This window comes from Falco peregrinus, chromosome 2 (genome assembly GCF_023634155.1).
Source record: "Falco peregrinus isolate bFalPer1 chromosome 2, bFalPer1.pri, whole genome shotgun sequence".
Taxonomy (NCBI): Eukaryota; Metazoa; Chordata; class Aves; order Falconiformes; family Falconidae; genus Falco; species Falco peregrinus.
The window spans coordinates 17528067-17555975 of record NC_073722.1 but is presented as its reverse complement, the minus strand read 5'-3'; the positions used below and the strand labels follow the sequence as shown (position 1 = coordinate 17555975).

The 27909-nt window shown below is 46.6% G+C and overlaps 2 protein-coding genes and 1 long non-coding RNA gene across 6 annotated transcripts; 1 reads left to right on the top strand and 2 right to left on the bottom strand.

Moving 5' to 3' along the window:
• Positions 1 to 228: 228 nt before the first annotated feature.
• Positions 229 to 23832, top strand: NUDT9 (nudix hydrolase 9). 4 transcript variants are annotated; one of them, XM_055794974.1, is made up of 11 exons: positions 229 to 386; positions 597 to 756; positions 2896 to 3123; positions 8577 to 8720; positions 14244 to 14480; positions 18538 to 18633; positions 19421 to 19507; positions 20813 to 20924; positions 21345 to 21491; positions 21744 to 21828; positions 23222 to 23832. In XM_055794974.1, the coding sequence occupies exons 4-11, from the start codon at positions 8686 to 8688 to the stop codon at positions 23395 to 23397; spliced, it is 975 nt and encodes a 324-aa protein (XP_055650949.1). In that variant the 5' UTR covers positions 229 to 386; positions 597 to 756; positions 2896 to 3123; positions 8577 to 8685; the 3' UTR covers positions 23398 to 23832. The 4 variants fall into 4 exon arrangements, with proteins under 4 accessions (XP_055650949.1, XP_055650950.1, XP_055650948.1 ...); XM_055794975.1 differs by lacking the exons at positions 229 to 386; positions 597 to 756; positions 2896 to 3123 and having other exon boundaries at positions 8558 to 8720; XM_055794973.1 differs by lacking the exons at positions 229 to 386; positions 597 to 756; positions 2896 to 3123; positions 8577 to 8720 and adding an exon at positions 12121 to 12287.
• On the bottom strand, positions 3643 to 11867 carry HSD17B11 (hydroxysteroid 17-beta dehydrogenase 11). Its single transcript, XM_055794977.1, has 7 exons — positions 11600 to 11867; positions 9655 to 9762; positions 8882 to 9013; positions 7621 to 7727; positions 6142 to 6279; positions 5751 to 5867; positions 3643 to 4340 (listed from the first exon to the last, which is right to left on the bottom strand). Exons 1-7 carry the CDS (start codon positions 11807 to 11809, stop codon positions 4253 to 4255), a joined length of 900 nt encoding a protein of 299 aa, XP_055650952.1. The 5' UTR covers positions 11810 to 11867; the 3' UTR covers positions 3643 to 4252.
• Positions 23833 to 23978: 146 nt separating the features above from the next.
• On the bottom strand, positions 23979 to 27291 carry LOC114013812 (uncharacterized). The gene is made up of 4 exons (XR_008745632.1): positions 27120 to 27291; positions 26642 to 26683; positions 26441 to 26530; positions 23979 to 25229 (listed from the first exon to the last, which is right to left on the bottom strand). It is a non-coding gene; the product is annotated as an uncharacterized LOC114013812 (long non-coding RNA).
• Positions 27292 to 27909: the final 618 nt, after the last annotated feature.

Below are 27909 nucleotides of genomic sequence, written 5' to 3'. Positions count from 1 at the left end.
CGGCCCCTTCCGCCCCGCCCCGGCCGGGCACAGGCTCCCGTGAGAGGCGGCCGCCGCGATCTCCGAGCCCGCCCTGCGCCGCGCCCGGCCACACGCCCTGCGCCGCCTCAGCCAATGAGAGCGCGGCGTTTGGGGAGGGGCGTGTCCACGGCGGGGACAAGCCGGCGGGCTGGCGTCGCTCGCGATTGGCGGCGGCCCGGCCGACGAGGGGCGAGTGTACGAGCGGCGGCGGCGGCGGTTCGGAGTGGCGGCGCTGCGAGGGGTCGCAATGTGCCGAGCCGCAGCTGGTGGGATGTGCTGGATGTGGCTGTCAAAGGAGCGGCTGCTGTCAGTGTGGCTACAGAAATGTGCCTCTGGGGTGGTTTCTGCCCCTCTGGCTGAGGAAGGTTGGTAGAGGTGTGCAAAGCTAACTCGGTGCTTTGCCCTTGGTTGTGATCGTGCCACACAGCACCCGCTGGTGCCGTGCCCTCCAGCCCCCCCATGACTGTTCTTTTGCTGCTTTCTTCCCCCCACCGCCCCTACAGGTGACCTTGCTGTTTCTCAGGGCCTTGTGTGAAGAAGTCGCAAAGAATGTTCTTGTTTGTCGTTTGCTGCAGGTGGAAGAGGGATGGAAGTGGCAATAAAATTGCTCATCCAGTTACTGGCAAAACCACCTTGGGGCTCCCTTTAACTCTGTATTGTAATTTTGTCTCGAATCCTGCTGTGTGACTGCCCATTTGCTCAGTCTCATGAGGTCCTTGGGCAGTTATCTTCATGGTGAGTGCAAGTCTGTCCGTCTGTCCTTCCTTCCTTCCTTTGAATACCTTACCTGTGTGTTGTCAGCAGACTTTGTCACTTACCTTCCTCTCTCAGGTCACCTGACCAAAGCCAAATGGCACATGTCCTTTCAGCTCGTGGGACTCCACAGGTGAACTCTGCTGGCTGTTCCCTCTTTTTCTGTCTTGTAACTAGTTATCCATAGCCAGGCCTTCCATCTTATGCTACAGATGTTTAGTTTCCTCAGGTCCTTTGGAAAATGGCATTGACTGCGTGAATTGGATCATACTTATCTAATTGAATCTAAAATGCACAACTCACACTTGGACATGGGTCTGTGTAATGGGGCATGCCAAACCTTAACCCAAACAGGGGTGCTTATAGGAAATGGAGAAAATAGTTTTAGGTGATTCATCCAGCAATAAAGATATAACTTCATGGTTTTATTTGAAAAGGATTTCTGAGCTTATTCCTTTGCTTTCGGTTAGAAAACTGGATATATCCAGCTCACGTTCATAACTTAAGGATATTTGTGAGCTGCTAGGGGAAGAGTGAAGAATGAACATCTGTCCTCTGATGTTCTAATCAGTCTCCAGTTAAGAACAGAGTTGTTGAAAAGGATATTTTTGTCCTGGTGCTTTAGCTGCCCTGTTACTCATCTTGTATGCAGGAGACTGGGTTGACTATAGTGAAGAGATTTGGAGCTAAGCACTTCCTACTTTTCTCTAAACTTCATTCTGTTCTTAATTAACACATCAGTGTTTGGGCCAGACCCTAATTACACAGCTCAGCGGTGCTGTTATTTTCCTGGCACAGGGCTCCAGTCAGTGCCGTGGCCAAGATGCATGAGGTGGGGAAGCACCGACTCCAAGAGATGCCTCAGAGGGAGGCAGAGCATGAGGCTGAAATCACTAACCTGGCTCATGATGTGTCCTAAGCCAGGGTGTGAAGTATTGCTTTTCAAATTTGGTACAAATGTAGGTGCCTGTATGAAGCTTGCTTGCATTGGCTCCTGCTAGGCACCCATAATGACCAGACTTTGGGATGAGCTTCAGTTCTCTGTTGTGGCCAGAAAGAGAACTGAGGAGCCTGGGAGGCTTGGTGATTCAATTCTGTCACTGGTGTTCAGGAGGAGAAGGCTTAAATCCTTCCTTTTGTGTCTGTTTCTTTATGCCAAGCAGAAGACTTGTAGCCAGAGAGACAGAGGAACTGTAGCTGCATGTGGAGTAGAGCACAAGTTGTGCTGCCTGATTAATTCCTTTGAGCTGAGAGACTGGTTTAGATCTGGCAAGCTAGAAGTGAACAGGGTCTCCCTTTGCTTAGGTGCAATTGTGCTGAGCAACATGCTCTGCAGGAGAGTGCTTATTCCCCAGATGTGTTTTGTCTTCCAATTTAATGCTGCCATCAGAACCTGAGTGATGCTCAGGGCTATTAAGAATACTGGGCCCAGAGAAGCCAAATGTCTTTCCTGATGTGTCCTACTGGAGCCAGTCCTTCCCCTGTCTGAGAAGAGGGCCTACTCATCAGATTGTGGACTTGTCTGTCTTGGGTCTCTTTGAGCTTTTTCTTCGGAATCATTGGATTGTACTGTACCCTTTCTTTGAAAAAAGATTTAAGCCATGAAATAGCAGAAATGTAAAAGGTATGTACTCGGAGAAGCTAAGCTGAGTGGAAAGTTCTAACAGTGTTTGCTAGCAATATGAGAGACAATTGTCAAATACTTACAGAAAAATAAAGTAGAGATTTAGCCTTTGGGTATCAGTGGTACGGACAAATATTTTGGCCAGTATGCTGCTCCTTCTGACAGGGCTTTTGAATCATCACTATTTTCACGTCTTTTGACTCCTCAGTAGGTAAGAATAGGTGGAACTGAACGTAATGAAAAAGCCAAACAGATGTGCTCTGGCTTCAAGCGTCTCACATGTAACAGGACTGTCATCTTAGCAAAAAGGCAATAACTAACTAAAAAAAAGGAAGGGGTGGGGGGTGGGGAAGACAGGCAGGGCCACCACAAAACACGCAATTTGGCTTTCATTTTAAATGGCAATTGTGCCAAACTGTCCTTTAATTGGCTTTAAAACTTTTTTTTATGCTCTGAATTTTGCAAACCCCTTCTTTCTTTTCCTATCTTGGCTACAGGAATCTTTGCACTGAGAAGCAGAAGATCCCAAGCTGGGAACTTCTTACTTTGACAAACCCCGAATGTACTGTTCCACGAGCAAAAAAGAAACCATTTTTTGCCATCTGTGCTGCCAGCAGCACAAACTCCTACCTGTTGCCACCTAAGAGCAGGAGAAGCTGTATGATGAAGGCTTTCCCTTTTCTGAAGAACCTCAGTTTACAGAACAACATGAAATGCTCAGGTGAGTGGGATGGATTCTGCTGGAAGCCACCCGTTTCCAGCAGCATGTTGAGGCCTCCCTCACATGGCTGTGAGCCAGCAAGGGCCTGGCACAGTCAGGAGTTGCACAAGTAGGTGGAAAGATAATCTGTGCTCTGAAGGGGTCTTTGACCCGTGTGTCATCAGGTGCTGTTCTCTTGTACCACAGGCCAAAGACCTTTGGGGGCCTAACCTGCTGGTCGGGGTGGGCCCTGTCAGAGCAGGCTGCCAGCTTGTGATGAGGAGCTGTGAGGTGGCTCAGGTGGAACCTTCCCCCATGCACCGTCTGCCACCTGCCACCCGCACGGGCTGTGCTGCCGGCGTGCCATGCCTGGCCCTGCACCTCACTGATCCCGATGTGCTTTGCCGGTGTGACCGGGGACCTGCCTCGTCCCTGCGGCCTGACCTGCCTGTCGGCAGATTCTGCCTGACCCCTTCACCATTGCGGCACCTGCTCCACTGTCCTTCCTTGGACCTGGTTGCCACTTTCATTGTTGAGAGACACCTTTGGGTTAAAGAACTGTATTTATTTGGAATAAGGAATGCTGATGGTGTAAATGCATAATTGATAATCAGTGTAATTGGGTATTGCACTACAAACGAGGCTGTATTATTTCAGGTACTCGCTACAAAGCACATGAAACTCTTGAACGTTCATTAGAGCACATTTTTTAAAATTTAAAAAGGTCGATTGAGGTGAAACAGGCCACCCACCTCCTCTATAAATTGCTTCCTCCAAGATGCTTTTGCTCAGGGATGAGGCCATATGAACATAGTTGCAGGCAATCCCTTTGTGCTCAAGTAGACAGTGGTGCTGTCTCAAAGATGAGCTTTGAGAGAATCCCCACCTGCCTCAGCACTTGGAGATCGAGGCGATGCAACACACACAGCCAAAGCAGCCCTTTAGACTTCTAGAGCTGCATCTCTGCTTTGTTAACGCTTCATGTTACGCAGGTATGTCCCTACTGCAGGTGTGGGATAAACCCTTAGCTGTGCTTGGAAATGGCCTGGAAGCATCTGTCTTAGTTCTGCTCTGAATCAAACCAGCTGAGCTACGCTCAGCACATGTTTGGGTTTCACTCATGCCACTGGGAAATGAGAATCAAGTTTTGCTTTTCACTGGGTGCTTCTCTGCCCAACAACTGCATCAAACTTGGCATTGGTCATCTTTTTCAGAAGATCCAGGGCACGTTCTGGAAACAACCTGGAAGAGATAATAATGTGAAATTAAATCTGGCTTAAGGAACTTAAATTACAGGGAAAAGTGGCACTGCAGGTGAGGGAATAGCTGGTCTGGGAGCAGAATGCATGCACACACAAAGACTGAGACAAAGCCTTAACCTGGCCATTATTTCCAGAGAATGTGTAGCCCTCATCAGTCTCTTTCTAGTTTAATTCCAGTCCCACCCATTTCTTTTATGACAGTTCCAAGGCCAGGTATATGTATCTACTGAGCAGTATTGGGGTTGCAATATTGTTGCAGGATCTAGGTAGGTTTGATATTGAACAGGGACAGGTATGTACTGAGGGGTTTATACTCTGAAAAGCAGCAGGCCTATGGAAGGATGAGATGTTAAAACTGAGGTGCAGTTTCCTTTACTAGGATTTTTTATGAGTCATGTCTTGTTAGGTACCCCTGCCCCACATTAAGAAAAAAGGCCAAGTAAGGGCTTTGACAGCTTTAGGTTTGACTTGTCTATGCTTCTGCAGACTTGCACTGTCAGCGTGGAGCTCTTGGAGATGCAAAAAGACTTAAAAGCTTTTTCCCACTGTCTGGTGTCAGGTTTTGCAAACAAGAAATTACCACGTGTTTCATGAGATACCGCGGAAGTTAATAGAAAACTTAATTTAGTTGTTCTGATGTGAATTACAGGTTTGGAACCTGAGCTCTGGTAAAAATGTCTCCTCAGCAGAGCAGTCTCCCTGGATATTAAATACGTGTGAGAGCACAAATCTTGCTTTACGTGGCAGAGAGAAGCAATAGAGCCCACTTAAAGCAATTTTCCCAGCCTCTGTGACCTCAGTCTTTGGCGTTGACATGAAGAAACAAACACTAATGAGCAGCAGGTCCTCAGCTCTGTCTGGAACTTCTCTGAGGCTGCTGTTTCAGAGAAAGCGTTGTTTGCAGGCAAAAGGGAAATGGCATTGTAAAAAAAAAAAGGGTTCTCTTTGTTTTCTCACTCCCTCCGTATCAGCATGCAGAGCAGGTGAATATCATTAGCTGTAGAAAGTGGATCACAAGTATCTATGCGAGGGCTCAAAAAAATCTTTGTGTACGGTGTCTGCTGTTGCCATTATAAAGAACCACTGCTGTTTCATTACCTTGTTACGTGTTACTCTCATACTAAAATATTTAGGAGGTATGCCAGTATACAATGCTGAAGGTAATAAAAAAAATATGGGATAGCGTTGAAGGTGAACTGCTTTCTGGCTGTCATTCCAGGGTTTGCTATGCCGCCAAACCATTATCTTTCACTACCATGGCTGCAAAATGCATAAAATAAAACTTAATCTTGAATCAGATGTTAAAAGTTAGATACTTACATACTCAGGTACTTAGCATTAATACGTGTCTTCCCACCCCCCCCTTTTTTTTTTTTCTTTTACTACTTACATTTCAGAAAGTAAAGCAATGTTTAGTTGTGATGGGACAAAAACCATTTTCTGGTTGGTCAGTATTCCTTCCATCAGGGCCTCTACAACTTCGTCAACCTCCAGAATCTTTCCAAGCCTAGACAAGAACACATATGTGTAAGAGCTACAGCGGTACAACAGGGGCAGTACTAGCTAATGTAGAGTGCTTCAATTACGCACAAACTCAGGTAATTCAAATGCAACCGTTATGCATGTGAAATGGCAGCGCACATTTTCCTTAGCCGGTGCTATACAAACGTTTATCTCCAGCTTCCTACAGTCAGCTGGAAAGCAAGGTCTACAGCTGGGGCTAATATGTAGTGCCTTGATGCAGAGAAGGAAGGACAGGGAGGCAGAGTTCTGGTAGTTACCTTGTACTGGGGTTTTTGACAAAGCCCGTGTTTATAAAAACGGGACAAAGACATGTAGTTTTGATTCCATCCTTTCCCAGGGTAGACAGCTCCTCTGTCAGAGCTTTATGAAATCCAACTGCAGCGAACTTGCTTGAACTGCGGGAAGGGAAAAGCACAATTGAGAAGGCAGAAATACTATTTCTAGCTTTCTACAACTGCAAATAGGAGGCAAGAAAATGTAATCCAGCAGACAGACAGGGCAGGGGATAGTTCTAACTTTCCCTGTGCCAGAGGGTAGTGCTGCATTAGATATTGCTGCTTGGGGAAGTAGTTCTGGAATGCAGAGTGGGCATCTTTCAGAAGAAGTTGCCTCAGTGGTGAACAGACAAGACAAATGTCAGGAATTCTTAGAAAATGATAGCTAATGTGCATCAATCTATGGACTTGCCCGTTTTCCCATGTGAGAAGATTCTCAGAAGGAGCGCACCCAGAGGCTGTACACTTCAGAAGGGTGGGCAGAGCAGAAATAGAGAACAACCCTCTACTGCTTCTTGTACCACACAGGAGCATCTTGTGACAGTCGTGTGTGAGTTTTGAAATAGAACAGAGTATTACATGTGCAAAAAAACTGAGGAACATACTGCCACAGAAATTGGTGCGGGCCAGGAGTATAAGCCAACTCCAAAAGAAAGCAGGGCCAGAGAATCGGGGTATGGACTGCTATTGATTTGGACAGTGTAATCCCAGTAAAATCCCTGGCTCAGGAGCTCTCCCATTGCAAACGGTGAGTGACTCTGTAAGAATGCGTGTTCCCAGGAGAAGATTGCTCTGCCTGGAGCTGCTCTTTAGAGGGCTAGGTGGCACGCAGAATTGCTGTGCAGTCTAACAGTGTTTCTGTTCACGCATCCGGATTCAAGTGCTTCTCATAGAAACAGGCCGCGTATTGACCTCTATTGACCTCTCAGTTCCATCAGTGAGGTTGCTCACAACACAGCATAATTACGTCTTCTACCTTCTGGCAGGTAATTCTAGAGTCAGAAATTAACCTTATGTCATGATGGCAGAAGCATTTCTATACACTACCGTCACAGCCACAACAGCAGAAAGATCAAAATCTACGTACTAGGGTTTTACTTCACAACACTACAAGAACTCACAGGAGCACTGCTTTCCAAGAAGGAGAAGGGAAGAGGATACCTTTTTTGCTAAGCAAAAGTCTGCATCGGTGAGGGAGGGAAAAAAGGAGAAGCTTTCATTAGCTGGTGTGTCTCATGACTGTTCCTACACCATTGCTCCTGATTCAGTCAGACCTAATGAGCAAATCGGGCAGAACCTCCAGGCATCCTTAAGTGCTGGCTGGTGTGCTTCCTTCCTCCTCAGCAGGGTCTTTGGACGTACCATACCCAGTGGCAAGATGGTTTGGGGTGCGCTGTGCTTACTGATGGGGAAGACGCAATTAAAAATAACATGAAGAGAGCTGATTTTAAAATCACTTACCAATAAGCCACCATGAAAGAAGTCACAAAATGGCCTGCTGCCGAAGCCACCGTGACAATGTGACCATGGTTGTTGTTCATCATGGCTGGCAGAAAAGCTCTCGTGGTCTTGAAAGTCATTTAAACCAAGAGGCAAAAATGCAGGGGGCGGGGGGGAAAGGTGGAAAAGAACAATGTTTTGTTAGGCATATTCAGCACCGACCCTGACTATGATTAATAAAGCAACTAATGCTAATGCTATGTGCTGCACAGCACCTCTGATTCTGACAGCCACAGACACCCCTGTTCTCCGTTCAGCTGGCACAACTGGGAACCTGTTTTCCAAGCAGGAATGTTTCAGGAACTCTGCTATAAATAGAAGCTGATTTGCACATCTTTCCTAGGCTGCTTTCTAGGTTTCAGGTGTCAGCAGCAATGCTGCCAGTGTCTCACCCCAGCACACAGAATACAACACTTGCCAACCTGTAGCTTCTCTTTTCTTGCCACAAACAAGGAGTCCTTAAGGGCTGAAACCGTCCCACTCTGTAACCCCTGTGGGCATGTGCCCTGCCTCAGGGGTCAGCTGTGGGCATGCTGAGGACCCAAGGCTCAGCTCTGGTAGGCCCCGGCTGTGTCACCTCAACTCAGACTGCTGGGAGAAAGCTGTGAGAAAGTCTGCAGAGAGATGAGAGAGGAGAGGCAGGACTGATGGCAGACGGGCTTGGAAGTAGCTCAGGGAGCCGGGAGGGAAGGTGGTGACACAGCAAGGTACAAACCGTGCAGGGAGGAGCACTCGGGGAGATCAGCCTGGCTGGTGGCTGCAGTCAGGGAGGGTCCAGGCCTGGCTGTGCCCTGCAGCTTACTGGCCATTTGGGCCATGTGCTGGCTGCCCTTTGTGCAGGTCAGCTGATAAAAACATTGCTTTGTGTTTTTCAGCTGTGTACCGTCCACCTGCAGGATCTCAGCGCTCAGCTGCAGGTGCCCAAACTACCTGCTGCAAAGAGGAACCCTAATACACCTCTGACAGAGACCAACCCATGCTGCAGATGAGGCTGTCGCCGGGTGGCTCACACAGAGAAAAGAGAGAATGAAAACACTCGGCCGGGCTCAGAGCAGCAGGAGGTTAGTCAAGTTTCCCAACAGTCAGTCTAGCTGGGTGCCCCTGTGCTATACGCTTCCGAAAGATGCTTTTGTAATTCACTGGTAGCTGAAAAGAGTCTAAATATGCCTCCTGAACAACGCTCCCAAAAACCTATAGATAGGAAGCTGGTAGTGGCCCTTACCCACATGTGAGCAAGAATGTTGACTTCAAACATTCTTTCAATCTGGTGGTCCTGAGTCGAGAGCAGGTCGGCAGCTGTGATCACACCAGCGTTATTCACGAGGATGGAGACGTCCCCGATGTCCTTTTTCACCTTTTGGACAGGAAAGAACCCAGAAATGTGCGGGTCATTCACCGTCAAAAACATGCAAGGCTGAGGAAGACAAATGACAACTAATTTAACTCTTAGTGTCATTTCTTTTAGGGAGAGAGAGAGTAAGAATGCGCCACGTTTCCAGACGTGGTAGGTACTGTGCAGTGATACCATGACACCTGGTTTAGAGCTGATGCTTGTCCCTTAATTACTGTTAGTATTTGTAGCCTTCCAGGCATTGCCCACAGGCACAGTATGCTCTGTGTAGTCACAGCTGGGGCTATGGACAGGCAGACTGTTCTGAACCAGCTGGACCATATCCCCGACAGTGAAGTGTTTCATAGGTCCCCAGTGTTGCCTGCGTGCTGTTCAAGAAACTAGAAGGCAGAAGTTTCTTCAGGGGCCAGAAGTCTAAGGAGCAAACTCTGCAATGAGGTGCAATATGCCAGAGCCTCACAAGAGGAAGAGACGGCCTGCAATCTCGAAGTGCTACTTCACTCTTCGTACAGAAAGCCGCAAGAAATGGGAAGATTACAGGGGCTGGCGCGGTTTGCATACAAGACCTCTTTTCTTGTTTTCCTGACTTTTCTGAAAATCAAGCAGCTCTGGGTAAGCCTTTGGACGTGCCCCTGCTCCCCTACCTTCTCTGCAGCGCTGTAGATTTCCTCCCTTTTGCTGCAGTCCACCACAAAGGCTTGAACAGTGGCTCCCAGCCTTTCACATTCTGCTGCCGTGTCCTCAACGCCATGCTGTACGAGGCAGAAAAGAAAGACACGTGTGTGCAACTGTACCCTGCCCGCGTGTTGCTGCTCGGGCACCACAGCAGGCCAGTTAGAGGCTATGGATTTGTCTGGATTGCCTAGCGGCTGCCAAGCCCCTGGATAGTTCCTGGCTACCCAGGGAAAGTGCTGTAGCCAGGGTCCGTGGGAGGACCAGTTTTCCAACCTTGAATTTGGACCCGTGTAGAGTGACTGTCGGAAAGGGAATGTGGCAACGAGAGTGAGTTTGCCTTGGTGAAGCACTCGTAGCTCGGCTGCAGAAAGGGCGCGCTTGGTGACTTCACAGCCAGCAGGCGGACATTGTGACTATAAACCGGGCTCATAAACCACAGGCCCAGCTGACATACACACCCCACACCCCCCTGAGGTATGAAAAGTGGGCCTGTGCGTTGCTGTATTCACAGACTGGGTGTGAGACGAGAGGTGTGCTCCAAAGTGCACAGCTGAGAGGCATTTCTTACCAGAACAGCTATTGATAGATATGGAGGACATGCTTTACTGAGATGCATTTGTGGACATTGCCAGTCTCAGTGAAGGCCTGTGATTCCCAGTTGAATGCCAGAGCCCAAGCACTGCTCCCTGGAAACAAAGGCAGGGTTTTTTTTCCCTCAGTAACATGTGTGAATTGTTGCATCAGTTCATATTTTGGATCTGAGCATTGTTCCTGTGACAGGAAACTGTCAAAATACAAAGGTGCTATTTTCATACAGCCACATTTAGTGTGTAGGCATTTCATCATTTGACTAAACATTTTGGAGCTTGTGTTAGATGTGACCAGTAGTGTGAAAAGCATGTGGCAATGTCCATCTTTTATATTACAGTGAAAAAACAGTAAGCCCATCTTTCTGCTTCAAAGCAGGATCAAGAGGATCATGCTGTTTCTGACCTTCTATCGTCATCTAAATTGTTCTTAAAATCTTCAGGAGCCACTGCATCCCTGGGCAATGTATTTCAATGCCTGCTTATTTTTTATCCTTACAACCTATTTCCCAGCAGCAAAGCCCACTCACTCACTATTCTTTTTTCCTTCTTCCTCCATTCTAGTGAACACAGACAACGCTCGGCAGCAGCCCTTTACACACTGGCAGTCTAATACCATGTAACCCGGCACCATTTGTGAAGATGGACATGACCACACATATACACAAAGTCTGATTTTAATTGTAATGGGTAGGATGAATGGACACTGAAAATATTACACAATATCCTCCCTATTTGCGCATCCCCTTATGCTAGTAGTCTCTTGGGGTTTTTTTGTTTGTGGTGGGTTCGTTTTTTTTGCAGCTTCAGGATGACACGATGAACCCCTCCGGAGTTTGTGGGCCACCGTGCCAGGCACCTTTGCTGCGCCCTGCTCCCAGCCACACACCCCTCCGCGCAGCCACTGCCACCTGCTGCGCGACATTCTCTGCGTGTTTGCACCTGACCGCGCCACGTGCCCGGCCCTTGTGGCGTTCCAGCCAGTTCAGCCGAAACGCGGAGTCTGGGCCGGCGTAAACGTTTGCGGCGGAGCCGTCACCGTCCCCAGGGTGCGTGCGCCCGCCCGCAGCGGGCTCGGCCCCGGCTCAGCGCAGAGGCCTCCCTGCGGGTCCCGCGGGCTCCGGCTCCGAGCGGCCGGGCACCGCGTCCCCCCGCGGCTGCCCGGGGTGGCGGCGGGCCCCGGCGCCCCGCACCCCCCGGCGCAAGCGGGGCCAAACCCCGGAGCCGGAGCCGGTGGCGGCGGGTGCGGATGCGGGTCCCGGGGTGCGCTGCTGGCAGCCCCGCGGCCCCGGGGATCGCGGGGCCGGGCCAGGAGCGGCGCCGTTACCTTGTTGATGTCCCACAGCACCAGCCGGCTGTGGCGCCGGGCGAACTCGAGCGCCGTCGCTCTCCCCACGCCGTGGCCGGCGCCCGTGACGAGCACGAGCTCCCCGCGGACGGACTTTCTCCTGGCGGGGACGAAGAGCTTCACGAAAGCCTCCAGGTAGGAGTAGACGAGCGTAGCCAGGAACAGGAGAAGGCCCAGAAACGGATTCATTGTGCCTCCGAGCGCCCTTTGCCCGCCGCAATGAGCCGGACCCAGCAGCGGCGGAGGCAGCGCCGCGGCCCGGGGCGGGAGCGGGGCGGGCCCGTGCGGGCGGTGGTGCGGGGCTCAGCGCCGTGCCCGTGGGGGCCCGGCCAGGCGCAGTAGGGCTGCGCGTCCCTCCGCCGCCGCCAGGGGGCGCCCGCCGCCCGCCGAGCCCTGCGCCGCTCCCGCCCCGTCAGTCAGAGGCCCCGCCCCCGGCGGGCACCGGCCCCTCCCGCCCCGCCCCGGCCGGGCACAGGCTCCCGTGAGAGGCGGCCGCCGCGATCGCCGACACCGCGCAGCAACCCGAGCGCAACAGCCGGCTGCACGCCTCAGGGCCGCCGCAGCCAATGAGAGCGCGGCGTTTGGGGAGGGGCGTGTCCACGGGCGGGGACAAGCCGGCGGGCTGGCGTCGCTCGCGGTTGCGGCGGCCCGGCCGACGAGGGGCGAGGTTGTACGGGCGGCGGCGGTTATTGGGCGGGCAGGGGTACGCTGGGAGGAGGCTGGCGGCTCCCTGGCCTGGCCTGGGGCGGCGGTGGCTCGGAGCGGGCTGCCCTGCCCAGGCGGGGGGGCCGGCGCCCGCACCGGAGGCCTGTGCCCGAGCCCAGCCCCGTGGAGCCGAGGCGGGGCCGGTGGCGGCGGCGATGTTTCCCTCGGTGTCAGCGTCACTCGGTTTCACGAGGGCAGCCGCCGTGCTTTCTCTCGCTTTTGCGCTGACCGCCCGGCCTGCCCGATGCGCTCAACGGTGCCGCTTTCCCCTCAGGTACCGTGCCCTGCCAGGCTGGGGCTGGCGCTCCTCAGCCGCGGAGCGTTCCTGAGCTGGGGGCTTTGCTGGCTTTTGGTCCCGTTGCGGTGCTGTCCCGCTCTCAAGGGGCTGCCTCGTTGCTGGGCCAAGGCCTCAGGGCTGTTTTGCCCCCCGGGGGCTTGGGGTGGGATGTGCTGCATAGCTGAGCTTGTCCCTTTGGGACATGACAGGAATAACCATCAGTCTTTAAAACTGGACTGATGCGCTTTTTCAAAACCAGAAGAGCGGTGTAACACTGACCTGCATGTGGAGGTTGGCACCTATCAAGTGTGGCCTTTCTCCCTCTTCTGTTAAAGATGTTATGAGCCTCAGGTGATCTGTGAGGTGACTTGTGCTCTTGAGAGCATCACCCCAGCAGTGCACGTGGCTGAACACGCGTGCTGTAACTGACCAAGGAATTCTCAACTTCAGCTTGAAGATGAACCCAGCCCCCTAGAGGGACCTGAAGATTTAATAGCATGAATGAGAAATTTAGAACTGGAACCGGTGTTTTTTAAAAAGCCTGGTCTGTTCTGCTAGTTATAATCCAATATTCACATCTATATTCAAATAACAGGGTTAATAGTGTATGAGTTGCTTTTTTGATTGGTCCCGTCATCATCTTGCTCAGATGTTATTAAAACCTGGTTGTATTTTTGCAGAGATGTATTTCCTTGTATGCTTGAAGTGACTCCTTATTGTTTATAAAAAAAAAAAAAAGGTTTTCACTAAGAACTGATAAATATCTTGTTTCTAGAATACCCTTGTAGCTTACAGTCCCTTACTGAGCTTTGAGCATCTTTTCTAGAGTGAATACTCTTGATTTTTGTAATAGTTAAAAAAAAAAAAAAGTACAGGAAGGCCACCTTGTGTGTTGAAGGAAATCTTTCTAGAGTTTTTAAGAGCTGGTGATCAGGCGCTTTAACCCAATCTGCTGTTAAATATTTGATGGTTGACTAGTTTTTCAGCTCTTTGAAACCCATGGCAAAATAAAATACTAAATATGTCAAGTATTTTTTTATTTTAACTAGTTTGATGGTTCTGGCCTTCTTAGAAATTGAAGAAAAAGGTATGTGTTATCCTGCTCAGTATTGTACAAAATAATATGTTGTTGATCACAGCAACTTGTGGAGCTGTGTTCCTCAGGCATTTGGATATCTTGATTCGTGTTTTTACTTGCGTTACCACTGGATGTGGAAGCAGGACTCTTGTAAGGCTGGGCCGATTTGTTGATGAAATGCCCGCACTGAGATTTAATACTCAAGCAGGCCTTTCTGCTGCATTTATGGTAAATATCTCTGAGGTGTTCCTTGTATATGGTTAACAACTGGTCAGTGTTCCACACAGTACAGAATGGCAGTTTTAGTTCTCAGCTTGTCACTCATGCTATGAAATCTTCATGTGTGTCTAGCAGAATACTCTTCTGCTTCAAGAAGCTGAAGATAAAATTCAGAATTTGTTGTCCCGGTATACATTTGCATGATGTCTGAAAGAAGCAATGATGTATTACTGAGCGATGTTTTGTGTTCTGTTCTGCTTGCTGTAGTGTACTGTGAAGATCTGGGATTAAATTACAGGGTTGAAGCCCAATGAATGAGGTGCTTTTTTCTTTTTTTCTTTCAGTAACTCGTCTGCGAACTGTTGGGCTCATCTTCAACCTGTTAACATGTTCAACAGTTACAATGTTAAGTTCTACCACAGCAAAGCTCTTACCTCGCCGTACCCAGGATCGCATGTTGAGCGTAGCCAAGTTCCTAAAGATAAAGTGGGCTGGTTGGTTGAGTGGAAAGATTATAATCCTGTGGAGTACACTGCGATGTCTGTTTTGGCTGGACCCAGTTGGGCAGATCCCCAAATCAAGTGAGTGAAAATTGTGGCTCTTTTCTCCTGTGAACATGGAAGCAGAAAACAGTGATCAGCTGAGTTAATAAGATCATCAGTTTAAGTGAGACAGTGACGTGTGAAATTCAAGACCTAGAAGAATGGTGGTTAGGGAACTGAATTGTTTGGGATAGCTGTGAAGGTCTTTGACACATAATTTTACTGAGCTGGTGATTGAGATAAGAGTAGTGTTAATTTGAATGATGGACAGCTGTTGATGCTGTGTAGCGCTGCTTCTCTGTGTTGTGAGCTAAGTAAAAATCTAATTCTCTAAGAATTTGGCAGAACGTTTTCATAATCTACTTGTCCATGGATTGAATGCAAGATGAGAAAAGAATTAAGGTAGAAGTTTAGTACTTGAGCACTCTGACCCAGGAAATGTGACAGGTTGAATGCATGATTAATTTCTGTGAACGTGTATTTTTTTAATTGATTCTGTGTGTATATTCTCCTCTCGAGGAATGCTGTAATATGCTTCTTGGTGAGAAAGATGCATGCATCCAGTATAACTTGTGCACACACAGGAATCACCATTTCACATTATCACATCTGTGTAGAAAGATCAGAAGACAGTGGCACTTGAGGTTTCAGCCTTGCCTTCTTTGTTTCCCATTGCTGTGTGAACATGTGCTTCTACTTGCTCCTAATTTGATTTAGTATTCTGCTGATTGCAAGGCACACTGCTCTTCAGGCTCCGTAGGGTGGCTGATGTTTTGCCAAGGGATAGTTGGAAAAGTGTCAGGTAATCTTTTGGTAGGTGTTGGTAGTACTTGAAAATGCAGAGTAATGTTTTAGGTATTAGTGTAACTTCCTAAATTAATTATGTGTGGTAGAAGCTAGTCAGTAGTTTGAAATCTGTAATGGTTTGAGAGGAATTGCTTTTGGAAAAGGAAATAAGCTTATGTAGACAGCTGCTTCTCTACCGGTTTTCAGAGGTGGACATAGGAGGTTAGCATTAAGCTAATCTTGAAAAATCTGTGATTATTAGCTGGAAATTTTGAAAAATCATATGTAATAAACATTTCTGCTCAATTTTTTAATTAGTAAAATCTTTTTTTTCATTTTTTCAGTGGATAACATCTTTCTGTGTTCTCTAACTAGCCAGAGTGCATCTACACCAGTGCACACAGCACAGGCAACAAACAGGAGGAGCTGGAAACCATTGTGCAGCAGAAAAACTGACATAGTTGCCATCACAGAAATGTGGTGGGATGACTGGCATGACTGAAGCGCTGCAATGGGTGGCTATAAAATCTTAAGAAGGGACAGGCAAGGAAGGAGAGGCGGTGGGGTAGCCCCATGGGTTAGGGAGTGTTTGGATTATCTAGAGCTTAATGATGAAGATAGGGTTGAGTGTTTATGGGTATGAATCAGGAGGAAGGCCAACAAGGTAGATATATCATGCTGGGAGTCTGTTACAGACCACCCAACCAGGATGAAGAGGCAGATGGAACATCGTACAAGCAGCTGGGAGAAGTCTCAGGATCACTAATCCTTGTTCTTGAGGGGGACTTCAACTTCTCAGATGTTTGCTGGAAATAGCACAGAGGAAACAGTCTAGGAGGCTCCGGGAGCGTGTGGAAGATAACTCCCTGACATAGCTGGTCAGTGAGTCAGCTAGGGAAGGTGCCCCACCGGACCTGTTGTGAACAGACAAGGACTTGTGGGTGATGGGGTGGTTGGAGGCAGTCTTGAGCATAGTGATCACAAAATTATAGTTTTCAGTTCTTGGAGAAGGAAGGGGGTTCAGCAGAACTGCTACCTTGGATTTCCAGAGGGCAGACTTTGCCCTGCTTGGGAGGCTGGTTGACAGAGTCCATTGGGAGGAAGTCCTGAAGGGCCAAGGAGTCCAGAAAGGCTAGGTGTTCTTCAAGAAGGAAATCTTAAAGGTGCAAGAGCAGGCTGTGTCCACATGTGCTGAAATATGAGCTGGCAGGGAAGAAGGCCCACCTGGCTGAACAGAGAGCTTTGGCTGGAATTCGGGGGCGGGAGGGGGGGAAGAGAGTTTACCACCTTTGGAAGAAGGGGCAGGCAACTCTGGAGGTTGTTTTGAGGATTATGCAGGAACACAAGGATGTTGTGAGGTTATGCAGGAACAAAATTGGAAGGGGAAAGCCCAGCTAGAGTTTAATCTGGATACTGCAGTAGAAGACAATTAAAAAATGTTTCTATAAATACATTAGCAACAGAGGGAGGGCTAAGGAGAATCTCTGTCCTTTATTGGATGTGGGGGCAAACATAGTGGCAAAAGATGAGGAAAAGGCTGAGGTACTTAATATCTCCTTTGTCCTGGCTAACTGGGGAGGACCCAGAAGACTGGAATTTAGCAAATGTGGTGCCCATCTACAAGAACAGTCAGGAGGAGGATCTGGCACTACAGGCCTGTCAGCCTGACCTTTGTGTTGTGGAAGGTTATGGAGCAGATCATCTTGAGTGCCATCACATGGGCATGTGCAGGACAGCCAGGTGATCAGGCCCAGCCAGCAGGGTTGTATGAAGGGCAGGCCCTGCTTGATGAAACTGATCTCTTTTCTGTGACAAGGTGACCCACTTAGTGGATGAGGGAAAGGCTGTGGGTGCTGTCTACCTGGACTTCAGTAAAGCCTTTGACACCGTGTCCCACAGCATCTCCTGGGGAAACCGGCTGCTCGCGGCCTGTACGTGTGCGCTCCGGGCTGGGTAAAAGGCTGGCTGGCTGGCCGAGCCCAAAGGGGGGTGGGGAATGGAGCCACATCCAGCTGGCGGCTGGGCACACGTGGTGTTCCCCAGGGCTCAGCGCTGGGGCCGGTCCTGGTTCGTGTCTCTGTCTGTGATCTGGGCGAGGGGATCGAGTGCACCCCCAGCGAGTCTGCAGCCAACACCCGGCTGGGCAGGGGTGCTGATCTGCTGGAGGGCAGGAGGCTCTGCAGAGGGGTCTGGGCAGGCTGGATCCACGGGCCCAGGCCACTTGGATGAGGTTCCACAAGGCCGAGTGCCGGGTCCTGCCCTGGGGTCACACCGGCCCCACGCAGCGCTCCAGGCCGGGGCAGAGCGGCTGGGAAGTGCCTGGGGGGAAAGGGCCTGGGGGTGCTGGTGGGCAGCCGGCTGGGCATGAGCCAGCACCGTGCCCAGGTGGCCAGGAGGGCCAGCAGCATCCCGGCTTGTGTCAGCAACAGCGTGGCCAGCGGGACCAGGGCAGTGACCGTCCCCCTGCACTGGGCACGGGTGAGGCCGCCCCTGGAATCCTGTGTTCAGGTTTGGGCCCCTCGCTGCAGGAGGGTCACTGAGGGGCTGGAGCGTGTCCAGAGCCGGGCAGCGGGGCTGGGGAAGGGGCTGGGGCACAAGTGTTGTGAGGGGCGGCTGAGGGAGCCGGGGTGTTTAGCCTGGAGAAAAGGGGGCTCAGGGGATACCTTATTACTCTCTACAACTACCTGAAAGGAGCTTATAAGCAGGTGGAGGTAGGTCTCTTTTCCCAAGTCACAAGCAATAAAACAAGAGGAAACAGCCTTGAGTTGTGCCAGGGGAGGTTTAAATTGGATATTAGGAAAAATGTCTCCACCGAAAGGGTTGTCAGGCATTGGACCAGGCTGCCTGGGGAGGTGGTGCAGTAGTCATCCCTGGAGGTATTTAAAAGATGTGTAGATGCGGTGCTCAGGGACATGGTTTAGTGGTGGACTCGGCAGTGCTGGGTTAATAGTTGGACTTTATGATCTTAAAGGTCTTTTCAAATCTAAACAATTCTGTGATTCTAACCTTAACAATAACACCTTTGAAACACTTTGGCTAAATAAAAATCTAGAGAGATGCAATGTTAAATACTTTAGAGGGGTGTGCTTATGTCTGCAGAACTAAGTACAGGGAGACTGTCATTGGTAGAGGTTGAGACTTTATAGCTTCCTATAGGAAAAGGAGGGCATTTAGCTTAAGTTGTGGTGAAAACTGCTTGTTGGTCAGGTGGGTATTGCCAGTCTGGTGGTTGGTCTTCAAGCTTTTGTAGGGCAGAGGAGTGTTCTGCATTTTATAACTTACCTATATTAAATTATTCTTTCCCATGCAGTGATAAAGGTTTTTCTCCCAAATTCAATGAGAGAGATGGAGAAGTGGAAAGGAAGAGTCTGAATGGTTTGTATGTGGTTGAAAACGGGAGGCCCCGGTGAGTGGTTTTTTTCGTTTGCATATTCATTTCAGGGATGTAGTTTCGGAGCTCTTACAGGTCTGTCGGTTTTGATACATGGTATCTGCTAGAACAAAATCAAGGTAGTGTCCCCTAGAGAAAGGAAAAATGAGACCTCAGGGCCAGAGAGTTCTTCCTGGAAGAAGGGTGGCAGAGAGGCACTAAAAGGTTAGCCAGTACTACCACAACAGGATTGTGGTGACACTGGAGAACAGAGGAAGTCTAACTGTTAGTAACAGTCTGTTGAATTACTTGTTTCCACAGTTTGACCAGTTGTTGGGTTCTGAAACTTTTGTACCATTTGTGTGCTGTGGTGGAGTGGAAGGGCGTTTCCTTCCACTGACAAATCCTGACATAGCCCAGATGGGTAATCTTATCTAAAATTAATATCTTTTCTTTCTGCCTTTTGTGCGTAATTGAATGCTCTGTGCATCTATAGTCTTGGAAACTAGATTCAATTTCCAGACAAGCATGTGTGCGCAGTGAGAGTAACACTTGATCAGGAGTATCACATGACAAGATCTGGGAAATGACAAAGCCATTTTGTATATTCCTTTTCCTGTACTGTCAAACACAAAAAGACATTGATGAAGAAGAAAAGCATGCTTTGCGCTCTTGCTCTTTAAAGCACATAGTAGCACCAGATGTATGTTGCTGCTATTTGCTGTTATTTAAGCTTCTTTGAAGCTGCTTTTTTAGAATACTTGGAGTGTCTTTTGAATGTGGGGAAGTAAATATGCTTAATGTACTGTGCTACTTATTTCAGAAATCCAGCAGGAAGGACTGGCCTCACAGGCAGAGGATTGTTAGGGCGCTGGGGACCAAACCATGCTGCTGATCCTGTTGTAACTAGGTAAGGGACAGGTGGCTGAAAAGTGCCCTGCAGTAGAGTAAAAAAACCCATGCATTTTGCTTTTTCTGTGCATCTCTGGACAGGCTAATACTTTTTGCAGGCCTTTTGTGTGTATTTCTGAATGTGTAAGCCCCTTCAGATATGGATGTCTGAAAGGAGATAGACATGTGGAACATGAATTTCATAATTTTTTAGTCTTTGTCTGTGGAGAAGAGTAAGGACTCACTGCTTATGTCAAGCAATAGCTTCTGAAATGCTGAGGAAACAGATTTTTTTAAAAACTAACCCAGGAAGCATAATTCAGCAGAAATACATTATACAAATAATCATCTTTAATGAATGTAAAAACTGACAGGATTAGGTGGTACTGTGCTACTGTATAACTAATACGCCAAAAGGCCTTAGATGAGGCACGCTGAATTGCAGGAGTAGGTTTTTCTGTTGTAATCAGTCAACAGTGAAAAAAAAGCAGTGTGCCTGCTTTTGCTCTGTAAGAAATACTAACTTGGCCTAGTATCTTGCAGGAGGAGGTGGGGTTAGGCTTCTCTCTTTTTGTGAGTGTATGCTCTGTTTTCATGGTGCTTTTGCCAGCCGAGTCTGTGCATACATGTTAACTGTTTTGCACAAAGAAATTCAGAAAAGATTGTATAGTTACCAAAGGTGCAAGCGAGGAAGTGCCATGCTGAAGGTAGAACCATTGTGAAAATCACCCTAATCCATTTTACTTCCCTCTTTCAGAAGGCTGCCAATGCTACGGAGCTGGTTCCTTGAAAGTAAAAGACAAGTTGTTTTTATTTTGTCTTTGTTGAGATAGCTTTTTGCTTTAACTATACGTGGTTCTTAATTCTTTACTGAAGGCAATGATGGGTGTTTGTGGCCCTGTGCTGAGTGCATGGGTCAGAGGTATTGCAGCCTGAATGCATGTTCTGTTCTAGCAGAAGGCATGCTTATCTCCATGGATAGGCACAAGTGCAGCTCTGTGAGTGTTGCACCTGGTGGGATGTGCTGGATGTGGCTGTCAAAGGAGCGGCTGCTGTCAGTGTGGCTACAGAAATGTGCCTCTGGGGTGGTTTCTGCCCCTCTGGCTGAGGAAGGTTGGTAGAGGTGTGCAAAGCTAACTCGGTGCTTTGCCCTTGGTTGTGATCGTGCCGCACAGCACCCGCTGGTGCCGTGCCCTCCAGCCTCCCCCATGACTGTTCTTTTGCTGCTTTCTTCCCCCCACCGCCCCTACAGGTGACCTTGCTGTTTCTCAGGGCCTTGTGTGAGGAAGTCGCAAAGAATGTTCTTGTTTGTCGTTTGCTGCAGGTGGAAGAGGGATGGAAGTGGCAATAAAATTGCTCATCCAGTTACTGGCAAAAACATCTTACAGTTTGTAGCTATCAAGAGGAGAGACTGTGGAGAGTGGGCCATTCCAGGGGTAAGAGCAAAGCTCTGGAGACAGTAGACATTTCCCCGCTTGGTAAAGCCATGAGGCAATAACTGGTGTGCGTGTGTTAAAAGCATGCTTTTTAAGGAACGACCTCATATTGCAGAGGTGAGGAGAAATGCTCCTTGAATTAGCTTTGCCCAAGCATCACCTGGTATGCCTTCTGCTGTTTCTGCATTGCAAGGTGGTATTCATATTTAATTCTGACCATACCTTTTGCTCAATGCAGGCACAATTTAATTCATTGCAGGTTTTGAAGGATGTGTATGTTTGCTTTTACAACTAAATGTAAAATTCCTCTCATGTCCAGGGTACGATGCAGGTGGATGCAATATATAAAGAGCCAAAGGACAGTAAAAAGAAGAGGAATCTGAGGGATAATAATCTTTTTTTCTTTCTCTGCCTCCCAAGGGGATGGTGGACCCAGGGGAGAAGATTAGTGCTACCCTGAAGCGAGAATTTGGGGAGGAGGCCTTGAACTCCTTGCAGAAATCACCTGAGGAGAGAGCAGAATTGGAGAAGCAGCTCCACAGGCTGTTCAGCCAGGAACACTTTGTGGTGAGCTCTGTCTCTCTTGTGATAGCCTCTTGAGCTATGCATGTAACTCTCAGCTGTGTGGAACTTGAAAAAGTGTAGCTCAAATGAAAGTAAGCTGTGATACTTGGGTTTTCATGGTGTAGGAGATGGAAGGGACTTTTGAAAACTCTTAATGGCAAATGTACCAGAGGGAAAGAAAAAAACCAAACTTCTTATTGATTCCACCTTGTCTGTTGTGACACTGAGCTTGTTTTGGTTTGTTTGGGGCCTTAGGTGTACAGAGGTTATGTGGATGATCCTCGTAACACTGATAATGCCTGGATGGAGACAGAGGCTGTGAACTATCATGATGAAACCGGTGGGTATCTCCACGTGTGCTCTTCGTTGGCTTTTGCTCTGCATGTGGGTTTGAAATTGGGATATGTGTTGGGCTGAGACTGACTGAAATTGGGGGAGCATGCAAGTCAGGTGTAAAATATTGGACTTAAACCAATAGGCGTGAGGGTTTCTTGTCTCCAAAGATGTTCAGCCATGACAGGTAGTCCTTTTTGGTTTCCATCAGTCTTGAAATAAGAAATATATGGCTTTGCCTGAAAACTTATTCGTTAGCTAGTTCTAAGCTATGGACCATGTGTCTTCGTATGGAGATAGTGACACGAATTGTCCAATATTCTATATTTCTTGAGTTGGCTTAATTTCCCTTTTTAATGAGTTTGGGGTGGAAGGTTAGTCAGTTTCCTTTGTTATTTTTCCTTTAGTAGCTAGTGTGTGCTTCAGGAGCGTGGCTGCTGGCAGATTTTCACTGCATTTATTGTTTCGGTGTTGTAATTGCTCTGAGACACTTTATCCTGATTATTCTGCCAGATTAATTGTTGGACCTCACTTTATTTCTGTAACCCAGTAGGAATGGGCATACATTGGTAGTTCTTAGATTGATCTGTTATTTTGGATTCTCATATCTCACCTTTAAGGTAAGTCAGTCTAATTAGGTGTCTCTAACTTGTTTGTGTCAGAGACATCATTACATGAAGACTCTGACGTGAACATTTCCCCTTTGTTTTGGGTAGTAGATACCAGTGGTGATGCTTCACTTGTCACATGTTCTTGATTTATCAGCCCCCAGAAACAGTGACGATACTGTTCCTTTGGTCTTTGTTTCTATTATATATTTTGTAGTACTTATAAAAGCATTTCTTCTGTTGTTTGTCTGTGAAGTCTTGGGACTGTTTTTGGAAACGGAGTAAGAAACTTCAAAGAGCAATTCAGAAGCTTTTCTGCATGCCTCTTTAAGTGCTATTTCTTATTTTAGAGCCTTCAGTAAAATTTTAATTATTCTGGTTTTCTAAGTTTATATAAAGTTTTAGAATTTGGTTTGTCCTGTAGAAGAGTACCTGAGAAAGGAAGCAGTCAAATGTTAGCGAAACAAACAAAAACCAAGCTAGAGGGATTGGCTGAACTTGCAGTAGTGAGTACATGCTGTCATAATGATTTCTTGTAACTTGTCAGGCTGCTGATGGTAACCTAGAAGTTAACACCACTTCTGCCACTCAGATTTGCCTTAAAATATTGCAAGTATGAAAAAGGTTTCTGGCACAGAATCAGTGAGGAACCTAATTGGCTTCTCTCTGAGAAGCAGTTGAAGGTTGCTGCCTGTGAAGGAGCCATGTGGAAGGGTGGAACTGATCAGATATAAGAAGGAAAAGCAGGAGAGAAGATGCAATAGCATGTCCTAATTCTTGTTTTGTGAACAGGTGAGACAATGGATAACTTGCCTCTGGAAGCAGGTGATGATGCTGGAGTAGTGAAGTGGGTTGATATCAGCGAGAAGCTCAAGTTGTATGCAAGTCATAGCTACTTCATTAAGCTTGTGACTGAGAAATGGGGAGCCCACTGGAGTGAAGATCCTGGTCCTGAGTGCTGTGAGTGATGTAAACGAGGAACCAACAGACACCGAGGGGAGAATACATTTTCCAGCTTTGAAACTGATGATGTTGTCCTTTTCAGTGGAAATTCTTTGAAATTCAGCTGGCAGAAATGCTTGGCACTGACAAATAGAGGCTTTCTCAGACACTTCAGATTGCTGCTTTTGATTTCTTAGTGAGAAATGAGATGAATGTGGAGCTGTTACCTTGTTTTGCTTTGTCTTCATTATTTGCAGCTGTTTCATAGTATCTGCAGATTTGCATGACGACCCTGGAATTCTGACTGGTTGTGGTTCAGAGGCTGCTCACTTCAGCTCTGTATTTTTGCACCGATTTCTTGTCAGGAGTATAAATCCTTAAGGGATGTGAGTGAGACTTGTAGGATGATAACCTGAATGATGAATTAAGTGCTGCATAATAAAGTGAAGTTTCTTTTCTAAGTTGTTTCACTTAATATGTCTTTTCAGTGTTTTTCTATTGAGAGAGTAGTTTTCACATTTAATTGCTTTCTAATTTACAGTATTCACACTGAATGTCTGACAGTGCCTGTATCTAAAAAGATAACTGTTGGAGGATGTAACTTGGTGACTGATTTTGGGAGCTGGATTTTGAGGTTCCTTTCTTCCCACTGCTTATGGCAGTACAGCTGTTGGGGAGACCGTGCCATAAACAGGATCACTGGAAAGAGCAGCATTAAAGTATTACCTTGTAAATTATGGGTTGGGTTTTTTTTTTTTTTGCAGTTTAGGTAATGTGCATAATTTGCAGTCAGGAGGCTGATGTGGACCTTCTGTGCATTCATGCTGCTAACAAGAGCTGCACAACAGCTGCTGACATTTCTCCCTGTGTTTTTAATCAAGGTGTAATTGCTGTTAATTGTGTAGTAATGTCAAGAGTTGGTGACAGTAACAGCTGAAAGTTGTGGCTGAGACTTGGAAAGGGATCTTAATGAATTTTGAGCCGTGTGTTGAAGCAGGGTGGTGATAAATGTCATGGTCTGGAATTACCTTGTGTGACAGGACTGTGACATGCTCATGCATTATTGAGACTGTTGGCCACATCCTGCTTAACTAATGAATGATTTTAGGGCTTGCTCCTTTTCAACACCACCCCTGTGTCCCAGTTAGCTGAATCTGGGGAAGATATGTGCATTTATAAAGGGAACCCTGAGAGTCTTGTAAATTTACTAGTATGTTCCTTTCAAAACAAAAGGTAATGCTAAGAGTTACTAACTTTTCCTTCCAATCCAATTCACCTCTTCCTCCACATTTGATTTATTCTGTGGTATTAATAAAACAGCATAAATGCTTTCTGTTGCAGTAGAAGCTTCCATAGACTTGGTTTACACAAACTTTCTTCAAATTGTATGTAAGATCTAGTGGTGGCTTAGGCAGAAATTATTTTGATTAATCTGTCTTCAGCATAGTATGGAGACTGGGTAATATATAGTAGGGCCAGATCAAGACCTGAGAGAACCAATGAAACTTGGAATGGACAAAAGATGTTGCCAGCTTCAGGAATTCCTTTCCCTTTCTACTCCTGGTCTTTGGAAACAGGATCACTGAAATAATCCTATTTTGGGGTATATTTTTTCTTAAGAAAAGATGAAGACAGCTAAGAAATTAAATGCTCAGCATTTATTCAAGCTTAACAAGTAATCAGACAAGGTTTGAGAGAGCTGTGCACTGTAACTGACACTGGCTTCAGAGGTGGGCATGTGGAACGGGACTTGCTTGTTATCCTCAGTTTCCAGTGCACTAGTGAGACAAAAGGTGGGAAGGAAGATTATCTAGAAGCAACAGTGTTCTGCAGGAGATGTTCATAGTTTTCCAATTATCTGCAGAGTAAGAAGAGAATGGAAGGTTAGAATTAGTAGTAGGTTAGAATTAATAGCAGTTAAATTACTTAAATGTGCAGTTAATATGTTATGCAGAGAAGGCCCCTGGCTAGTTTGGTTTTGAAATAATGACTGCAAGAGCAGACCCTTCTTAAGTTCATGGGAGATGAATGTGCAGCTTGTCATGCCTGAGAACAAGGGTGACTGTACTGTGACTTGTCAAAGTAGCATGACTTTTTTTCTTGAACGTTACTGTTTACATATGAAGTGCTTAACATAATGTACAGCACGAAAGATGAAAACGGGAGAAAATAATTTCAATTTTGAAAGTACCATATTCAATGAGATGGAAAAACTGCACGGTTTCCCATAACCAGTGTATTATTCCTGGAAAGCAAAAATTTCTATAAAGTATCTTTTCAGTTCTCCCCAGTCCTTTGTTAAAGCCTTTCTTTTTTTTTTTTTTTTTTTTTTTACAGGCAAAGTGGACTTGGCTATATGTTTTTTTGATTGTCGTGTTTTTAGGAAAGCTTTCTGGTCAGACAGTTTTCAGTTGGAGTTTGATCTTCACGTGCTATACATAATGCACTTATTTATGTGTAGCCCAGTACCTTACTAAACAGGTTTTGATGCTTACTTGTATCCTGAAATTTGTTGCATAATTACAGTCTTGAAAGTTTGTAAGTAAGCAAATGTAGCGGCATTTGTTTTTGTTTGGCACATCTGGAAATTGGTCAACTTCTTTATATGGGTGATGTTAGCTTGTACATTGATGCAAGTTAGGTGTGTGGGAAAGTGTTATTTTTCAGCCCTACATTATGTCTCTTAACTTACTCTGAAATACTTTTTAAAAAATATCTAAGAGACCATCTATCCCTAAGGACTAGGATACCCAGACAAATACTCAGAATATTTAAGAAACAGCAGCAGAATTTTGAGGAAGTTTCCTCAACTTGCAAAGAGATTACAAATTGAGGTGTTTTGTATTAAAAAAACCACAGTTGTCCCATAGAATACATGTCTGCTAAGTAAAAAGCAAAGTGGATTATTCTCCTTGAGCTGCAAAGATTAATAGCATCCCTCCCCAGCAACCTTCTGTGGTAGTTTGTCATTCAGAAGCTGCTCTCTTGATATCCCCGACAGTGTGCTCCTTGGCCGGCTAGAGCTTCCTACAGTCTTACGTCCCATTATACTACCAAACAGTTAATTACCTGAGACTTGGACTTGATTAACCAGCACATCTGCCTGTGGTACAGGCATCTAAGGATGCGACCAATCTCTTCAAGGGGCACTTGTGGTTGCTATTGAAAAGAAAGTAATCTTGTGTCGTTTTTTTCCTGTTCAGTACCAAAATCCACAGTTAAATACAAATGTTAGAACTAGTGAGATTACATTAATTTATAAAGACTTACGTCCTCCATACTGTCAGAACCGGAGCTTTCAGTACTGTTACCCTGTAGAAAAAGAATGAATTTTCTTTTAGAGTGAGGTATAATCCCTCCTGCTTGTATTTCTTAAAATAAGTACTATGGTTTTGTTTTGATTTTTTTCTTTTCCTGTTAGAAAGCAAAGACAGTTCTGCAAAGGGAACTTTCTAATCTTCAGTGTCTGTAATCCTGTCAGCTGAAATAGCTCACAGAGAAAATATGGGACCCATTGTTGGGCTGGGTATGAGTTTGTTACTAGTGCTTACAGTATTTTTTTTTTCTTTACAGTCTAAGGAGGGCCTAATAAGTTGAGAATCTAGGATGGTAATAACTTAAGTTTAGGCCTGTCACAACATGAGGATTTTTAAGGCTGCTGTGTAACTTTAAAAGCATGTGATTTCCAGTTCACAATGTTAACATTTCCTGCTTTGGATGCCTGTTTAGTTTCTTATTCAATACTTACCAAGTTTCCAAAAGCAAGAACAGTACTCAGAACACAAGAAAGCAACAGGAATTGCAATTTGAGAGAGAGTCCTGTAGAGCAGATTGAAAACAAAGAGTTAGTGTCCTTGTTCTGGCACAAGGAAAGATTTGGGGGGGATTATGGCTCTCTGTGTGGAGAGAGGAAAATCAGGCAACAGGAGCTGTTCCTAGTTGAGTATGGTTTGTGGTGTAACCTTAACTGTTATTTCCATCTTAACTGCTCACATACATGGTCAGGGTAAGTCATGGAATAAAGCTTGCTATGCTTCTGCTTTTTGCTGCTTTGTGTTTTGAGATCTTGCTAGCATTTTACTTATTTTTGTCTTTGATTTTAACTCTCCCTTATTTTACTCTTTCCTAACAACGCTTACGGAAGCCTCTTGCGATTTTTTTTTTTTGTTTTGTTTTAAGCAACAGGCATAGCAGCAGGGCATTGGTATTTCTGAGTAGTTATTGTCACGTGCTCTTTTTTCAGACTCACAGAACAGTTGAGGTTGGCAGGGTTCTCTGGAAATCGTTTAATCCATTCCCCAGACATGCTCAGAGTCAACTAGAGCAAGTTGACCAGGACTGTCCAGTCAGGTTTTGAGCATCTCTCAGAATGGAGAATCCACAGCCTCTCTGGGCAGCCTCTGCTAGTGCTTGACCACTGTCACAGTGGAAAAAAAGTTTTTCCATCCCATTGAGTCATGTGGTCTACAGCTGTACCCCAAATGATTTTTGTTACAAAATTTAGTCCAGGTAACATTAAAGCATGTATATTACCTTTG